Source organism: Pollicipes pollicipes, unplaced genomic scaffold (assembly GCF_011947565.3).
Source record: "Pollicipes pollicipes isolate AB1234 unplaced genomic scaffold, Ppol_2.1 Scaffold_3087;HRSCAF=3621_pilon_pilon_pilon, whole genome shotgun sequence".
NCBI lineage: Eukaryota > Metazoa > Arthropoda > Thecostraca > Pollicipedomorpha > Pollicipedidae > Pollicipes > Pollicipes pollicipes.
In genome coordinates this window covers 25446240-25454457 of record NW_023596225.1, presented here as the reverse complement: position 1 = coordinate 25454457, position 8218 = coordinate 25446240, and the positions used below count along the sequence as shown (strand labels likewise).

At 55.4% G+C, this 8218-nt stretch overlaps 1 protein-coding gene across 1 annotated transcript; it reads left to right on the top strand.

The window, feature by feature from the left end:
* The first annotated feature begins 5540 nt into the window (after positions 1-5540).
* Positions 5541-7421, top strand: LOC119089939 (organic cation transporter protein-like). Its single transcript, XM_037212741.1, has 4 exons — positions 5541-6245; positions 6387-6650; positions 6696-6953; positions 7410-7421. Exons 1-4 carry the CDS (start codon positions 5541-5543, stop codon positions 7419-7421), a joined length of 1239 nt encoding a protein of 412 aa, XP_037068636.1.
* The last annotated feature ends 797 nt before the right edge of the window (positions 7422-8218 follow it).

Sequence of the window (8218 nt, the reverse complement as noted above, 5' to 3'; positions counted from 1 at the left end):
CCCTGCCACTGGCTGGCTGCAGGCTGCAGCTTACAGCCTGCAGTCATGCACAGTTCCTGAAGCCCTTCGACCGTCCCGGGGACGTTCGAACATTTCGCCGGAGGCATTTGTGTGCGGACATTTAATTCATAACCCTTTTCTGGGCTTTTGCGTACCAAATGTGTCTATCCCTTTTCTGACAGCTTTCTTTCTAGAACTCGCGATCAATACCACGGCCATATGGCTGCTATGGGGCATTTGTTCCGATGACATCTGCAATGGAGCCACCAGCTGTACCCCCACCCCCCAACATCCGGCTCGTCCGGACTTACGATCAGGGGCCAGAAAGGTTATCTGGAGGTGGTAAGAAAAGGTCCAGCCCGCAGCGCCGGGGCCGCAAATTTCGGCCAGGGAGGCCTTTACGCCGATCGGGGGCCCCCCTGAATTGATGAGGGCATTCTTTGTCGGTTAGGCACCACCAGTACCAAACAGTCGGTACTTAACACCAGTACCGAAAAGTGTCCGTCTAGGCCCTGGGGACCCAAGCAGGGCCCGGCCTTGTCCCTGCTCTCCCAAGTAGTGACAAGGTCGTTGTCCAATATTTGCATTCGTCGGAGCCCCTGAAATAATCAGGGACACTTGTGTCGGCCAGGGGCCCAAAATACCAAAAGTGCCAAACAGGGAGTCTGTGTCTGTAAGGAGCCCAGGGTCAGACGAAGGAACATTTGCTGAGCAGGGACACAGACGGGGCCCTGAATGCCAGGGGGTCCCTCGCTGTGGCCAGGGTCCTGGACACCCAAAGGATGCATGCAAACTTATGACAGAGGTCGCAATGAGACAGTGGAAGGGCCCAGTGTCAGTCAGGGGCTCTCCATCCCATTTCAGCCAGTATCCCGTAAAGTCGGACAGGATTCCAAATGATTTGACTCCCTGAGGCGATACGGGACCGTTTTGCGTCAAAGAGGGCCCTGCATCCATCCGGGGGAAATTTCCTGGGTCAGAGAGTTTTCCGCTTCAAGAAATGGTCAGGTGAATCCTTATAAGGGCCTCCAGATGACCAGGTTGAGAGTGACTGACTGACTGACTGGGTGAGTGAGTGAGTGAGTGCGTGAGTGCGTGAGCGCGTGAGCGCGTGAGTGCGTGAGTGAGTGCGTGAGTGAGAGTGCGTGGAGTGCGTGAGTGAGTGAGTGAGTGAGTGAGAGAGAGAGAGAGAGAGAGAGAGAGAGAGAGAGAGAGAGAGAGAGAGAGAGAGAGAGAGAGAGAGAGAGAGAGAGAGAGAGAGAGAGAGAGAGAGAGACAGAGACAGAACAGAGACAGAGACAGACAGAGACAGAGACAAGACAGAGACAGAGACAGAGACGAGACAGAGACAGAGACAGAGACAGAGACAGAGACAGAGACAGAGACGAGACAGAGACATAGACAGAGACAGAGACAGAGACATCACAGAGACAGAGACAGAGACAGAGACAGAGACAGAAGAGACAGAGACAGAACATAGACAGAGACAGAGACGAGCAGAGACAGAGACGAGACAGAGACAGAGACAGAGACAGAGACAGAGACGAGACAGATACAGAGACAGAGACAGAGACAGAGACAGAGACAGATACAGACATAGACAGAACAGAGACAGAGACAGAGACAGAGACAGAGACAGAGACAGAGACAGAGACAGAGACAGAGACATACAGAGACAGAGACAGAACAGAGACAGAGACAGAGACAGATACAGAGACAGAGACAGAGACGAGAGACAATACAGAGACAGAGACAGAGACAGAGACCGAGACATAGACAGAGACAGAGACAGAGACAGAGACAGAGACAGAGACAGAGACAGAGACAGAGACAGAGACAGAGACAGAGACAGAGACAGAGACAGAAACAGAGACAAGAAGAGACAGAGACAGAGACAACAGAGACAGAGACAGAGACAGAGACAGAGACAGAGACAGAGACAGAGACGAGACAGAGACCAGAGACAGAGACAGAGACAGACAGAGACAGAGACAGAGACAGAGACAGAGACAGAGACAGAGACAGAGACAGACAGAGACAGAGACAGAGACAGAGACAGAGACAGAGACAGAGACGAGACAGACAGAGACAGAGACAAGACAGAGAGAGAGAAGAGAGAGAGAGAGAGAGAGAGAGAGAGAGAGAGAGAGAGAGAGAGAGAGAGAGAGAGAAGAGAGAGAGAGAGAGAGAGAGAGAGAGAGATAGAAGAGAGAGAGTGAGAGAGAGAGAGAGAGAGAGTGGTCAGAGAGTCTTCCCTTCCCGGAAGACTCCGGGGGGCGGCTCGCAACACCGCCCTCCCCGCGACCTCGGGCCGGCGCGCTGCACCACGCAGTCCGCCAGACTCAGCCGCGGGACGGAAGGCATCGGCTGGAGCGCTACACCAGCGGCCGCAACAGATCACGGCAAGGCCTCCGAGGACCGCGACAGTCCGGTAGGGTGGGGAGCTCAGGACGAGTTGACTTTAGCGAGGTCCTTGCGGAACATTTCTCCGTGTGCTGTCTTCCCACTTGTGCTGTCTTCCCACTTCCCACTGGAATGACGCCGTCAACACCGCACTGCAAATTCATCAACCGGTGGGCTAATAAAGCAACCTCAGTTGGGTTATGTGCATGAACGAAGCGTTTAAAGTATTAGATTGGGTGAGGCTGTGCATTTTGTCGCGTTTTCAACTATGACATTGATGAGAGAAAAGATTGTGTTACAAATCAAGGATCCGAAATTTTGTTCATTTCGCCCTCTCTAAACGTGTGGATTATTTGTTTCAAACGGCTTCATGCGTGATATTTAGGCGTCTGTGCCTTCTAGAAGCCATTCAGTTTGGCCAAATCTCGTGAGAGTGAAAAAAACGGTAAATCACTTACTTTGCTCGAAGTCCACCTTCATTCATGATGCCAGCGGCTTATGGTGCGCACTGGTCGGAAACATTTTTGGAGTGCGTTATGGTTTATGCCAGTGCAGAGTTGAGTGAACATGAGGTGAAACGTGATGATACACGGAATGTCGGCATTGGAGATTGTTGAACAACGCGCGCTGCGACTACATGGCATGGGATATCTGGTTTGCCACCAAACATTCTGGTAAACCGAAATCGTGCGCTTTTGTTCTTGAGTGTTGAGAGTTCCCTGAGCCCTTTTATTCTTGAGTTGCTCTTGAGTGTTCTTGGCTGTTCCCAAACATTCAAATGGTTAGTGATTGGGCTTCGGTCAAACAGAACGGAAATGCTTAACTTCTGAGTTGCCGGCTTCTGAATTTATGGCTTATCAGATGCACCAAGTGCATTCAACGCTGGTTTGAACACCTCCAGTCATTTGTTTACGACGAACAGAGTGTCTGACTGCATTGGACCGGGCAACCAGCACTGGCGTGGTGCGGATTGTGCGACCACATGCAAATTAAAAGTGTGCTGTATTTTTGTCACAAAATGTACCAATTTAGTGCGGGATACTTGGATCGTTGCGTTCCAGCTTCTCCTGACCATGAACCACTTTTAGATTATGATATAGTTCGGCTGGTACGGGGATCGGGAACGGATAGCTTGCGTAATATTTGCTGTGGTCCAAAATAAAACGCAAATGAATTGCCGGCTTACCTCGTACGCTGATGATTATTTCGGGCAAATGACGAGGTCCATGACAAACCACCTTGTGACCTGTCAGGGAGCTCAATTCAATTACTGGAATCGGCAAGTTCCTGCATAACAATGATTGGCTGCAAACAAACTCATTCAACTAACAGTTACTGGCAATTTATCTGTAGCTAAATCACTCATTATCTAACACACTTTCCACATACAATCAAGATCTGCCTATCTCCCGGACATACAGGACCGTCTACAGCATATCAACCGCCGCTAGGCGCTGCTGTGCAAGCACCGACAACTTACTATAAACAAACGCATTTACTTCGCCTCGCGGCCGAGTAGGGAATGGGCCCGTGTCATGATGTCATACGTAAGGAATGGACTCATCTCGGAGTAATTGGCTATGAAAAAAACAGCCTCTGCGCAAGCTAACTGTGGGCGGGCAAGCAACGGCGGGTCCAGGCACAGAGAAGGTACGTTTGATTGGGTACCGAAGTCGTATGAGAAGCCGCGCGCCTATGAGAAGCCTCCTCTGGATTGGACGGACCAGGACAAAGGACGGAGCGAAGTTGTATAACCCAGGACGCTGAGCCCTCAAAGTCAGGGCGGTACGCCCTGACAGTCGAGGCTGGGCCAGCGGCACGGGTCGCAAGGCGCAATATCTTGCCACAGGTCAAGTGTGACGGGTGGGACTCAACTGCTTTGATAATGACATCATTGACGTCAATGCCCAATGCCGGCGTCAGGAGGAGAAGACAAGCTTCAGACAGGATTGAAACGTCGAGCAGGGCGGACAGACGTCAGGTAAGCATGCTTCGGGCAGCCAAGACTAATATCAGGCGGGAATGACAGACGCCAGCCAGGAATGACAAAGATCAGGCAATGAATGATAAAGGTAAGGGAAGGAATGCCAGACGTCAGAAGGCAGACATGCCGGGAAGACATCATAGACGCCAGACGCCCGTTATGCAGGGATGGCGGGCGTTCGGCATACGTACATCAAGCAGGCGTCGCTGACTCCCGCTCCTGGACAACAGGTCAAGTGGAGATAAAAGTCGAGTGACAAAAATCAAACGAAACAATCGTGCGAAAATGGCGGAAGGTGATAAAAGTCGAATATGAAAAAGTCGGGAGGACAAACCGTCGACAGGGATAAAGAACGGGATACATAGTGGTAAGGATAAATCAGATAAGTTTAAGTTGTCGCGTATAAGTTTCTGCAGTAGAAGTAGGGTCGTATATAAGTAATGACTGCGTCTGTTTTTGCCGTAGAGGTAATGACGAGGATAAGTTCCTGCAGCACAAGTGTTGTCACGTACCCTAGTGTCGTGTTTAAGCAATGTCGTAGCACTCCTGCCGGAGCGAGCTCTTTTTTTAGCAAAACTATCGTGAAACCGCCCTCACATTTACTGGGCCTGGCCTGACCGGAAGGTCGCTGCTTGATCGGAGGGCACATCGACAAACTCTGGTAGCCTGGCATAGTTCGAATCATTCAGAACTAGGCTACCAATTGTTCCTTGACTCTATTGAAGGCCAACTCGCGTGACGCGTCTTCTCCACCATATTCACCACTGCCTGCCCTGCTGTAGGGAGGTTCTCGTGCCGGCATTGCCCAAGCACTGAATTCTGCTCGCGCCCGAGCATGAAGTTGGCGCCCGTATTTAGAAATGTTGCAACGCGAGGAATCGCTGCGTGCCATGACATGAATGTGGGAACATCATCATTGCTTTAAACGATCTGAACGGCGTCGTTTCCTGCCGCAGAGTTGGGCGGACCTCTCTCCGCCCCGCTCCGGTCCCTGATGGAGCCGACACGTGGCGCCCAGAAGGGCCGGCCGTCCGCGGAGCCAGCCGACGCGGCCCGGCCCGACGGCGGCGCCGAGCACGACACGGAGAGCTTCGAGGACCTCCTGCGACAGACGTGCGGCAGCGGCCGCTGGCAGACCGCGCTGCTGGCCTACATGTCGCTGAAGTGGCTCATCCTGCCGTTCTTCTCCATGTCGATGATGTTCATCGGCGCGACGCCGCCGTTCAAGTGCGCCGACGGCTTCGACGCGAACGCCACATACGCCTCGCTGCCGGCCGCCGCCCAGCGCTGCCACCCACCCAACGCGAGCGCCGCCTGCCGACGCTGGGTGTTCGACCGGTCCGTGTACGAGTCGACGGTGGTGACGGAGTGGGCGCTGGTGTGCGGTCGCAAGCCGCTGTTGTCGCTGCTGCAGTCGCTGCTGATGCTGGGCGGCCTGTTAGGCGCCGTGGCTGCCGGCCAGCTGGTGGACCGCTTCGGTCGGCGGCCCGTCTTCCTGCCGGCCATGCTGCTGATCGTGCTGATGGCCTTCACGTCGGCGCTGGCCACCAGCTACGCGCTGTTCGCCGCCTGCCGGCTGCTAAGCGGGCTGGCCATGGCTTTGATGATCGGCAGCCAGTACGTGCTGGTCACCGAGCTGGGCGGCATCGACCAGCGCGCACGCTACAGCGCGTTCACGCTCCTGCCGTTCCCGGTGGGCACGGCGCTGATGGCGGCGCTGTCCTATGCCGTGCGTAACCGCCGGCTCCTGCAGCTGGTCTACGCCGTGCCCTGTCTGGCGCTGCTGCCGAACATCTGGCTCATGCCCGAGTCGCCGCGCTGGCTGCTCATGCGCGGCCGGCCAACCGAGGCCTACGACGTGCTGGCGGCGGCGGCCCGCTGGAACGGCGCCGCCATGCCGCCGCGGGACGTCGTGCTGAAAATGATGACGCGGGTACAGTTTGGCAAGCCGGCGCCAGAGGCGGATACCGGCGGCCGCTGCAGCCGGCTCCTCAGCCAGCTGCTGCAGCTGATCAGGACGCCCCGTATGCGGCGCAATACACTGGTCAGCGCCTTCGTCTGGTTCGTCGTCGCCGGCGCGTACTTCGGCATCGCGTTCGACATGACGCAGCTGAGTCGGCAGCCGCACCTGGCCGGCGTGCTCCTCGGCCTGCTCAACCTGCCCTGCATCCTCTACTTCCCCATCATCGACCGGCTGGGCCGCCGCGGGCCCACGGCCGCCTGCTTGTTCCTCTCAGCCGCCGCCATGCTCGTCATCTTCGCCGTCAGTCATCCGCCGGTGCGGCTGGCGTTCGGCCTGGTCGGCCAGCTCAGCGTCAGCATGGCGTTCAACATACTGTTCGCTTACTCGCCCGAGTACATGCCAACGTGCGCGCGTGCTGTCGGGTTCGGCGTGTGCCAGGTGGCGCTGCGGCTGGGCGCCACCGTCTCGCCGTTCGTGGTGGACCTGGTGAGCGAGCTGCAGGCCAGCGCGCCGTCAGCCGTGTTTGGTGCCGCCACGCTATTGGCCGGTCTGGCCACGTTGCTGCTGCCGGAGACGCACGGCGCCGGTCTGCCCGACTCGGTGGCCGACGTGGAGGGAAGGGGCGGCGCGGCGTCGTCCGTCCGGCACGGCGTCGACGGCGGACCGGCCAGGCCGGTGCCATCCGTCGGGCACGGCGCCGACGGCGGACCGGCCAGGCCGCCCGCCAACGGAGGTGCGTGCGGACCGTGCGCCGCAGAGACAGCGGACGAGCTACCGTCGACGTGATCCAGTGGCCTGCAGCGCTGGGAGCTACGGAGTGTGGGCCTCTGTCGGACCAGTGGATTGGGCTCGGGACCTGACCAGCCCACGACCAGCAGGGGTGCGCCGCTCGGCGTCCGAAGCGACGCCTGTCACACTGGGCGCGAGGAGCTCGCACTGTTGCGCTCGACCAGCTCGAGCGCCCTGCGATATGACTCCAAATACGAATATGGTCGAAAGCATGGAATGCACCAACATGTGGGAAGGTGGCACTGTCTTCATGAGCGTTTGGATTTACAGCCAGGAAGCTAAGGCCCTTTCACATCTTGCTGACTGGCTACAGAGCCCTCTGCACATTATGCAGTCGTCAGCTGTTGCGCCCCAGAGGTGTCCCATTTAAGCCCGCACGCCCGTAAAGCGAGAATAAAAAGAGCTCGAAAGTGGTGCAGGCCTCTGCAAATGTAATGGTACCAAACTTGACAAACCGTATTTCCGGAACCATTAGCAACACCCTGGCACAGTGGCACAAGGCAATCCTATTTGATCTTGATCCACCTCCTATATTGTGACAAATATCTTCGCCTGTAAAGTTGTTTTCGAAACTTTAAGATAAAGTCTTAATTTCGGTTATTCATGCTGCCTCCGTCGGGGGAGGGGGGGGGGGGGCTGTTGCTCGTAACGATCCTGAGCGATAGTGCAGACACATTTACGGGGCGCGGTAAAAGCCAGAGGTGTGCACACATCCTTCAACAGTTCATCCGTCATATCACTGAAATAATCTTTCAACGGATTAACGATTTTGTTGACGCCAACGCCATTCACAAAATCGCTAACTTTCATGGAATTTTCGCCCTTTAAATGGAGTGTTCCACATTTGTTCGGGGTTTTGAATTGAATTGGCCACTTCGAAGATTATTCTATGCAGATCATAATCCTGCCCTTCTAAAGGCCTAAAGACTCCTAGTTTCTGAGGTACACGGCCGCGAAGATGTGTAAACTATTTCAAAGTCATTCAGGTATGCATACCACCATAGAAACGAAATTCGAATCCTGCAATTTCATAGGTCATTCCAATTCACCTGCCTCGGACAAGCGGGACGTCGCGAGGA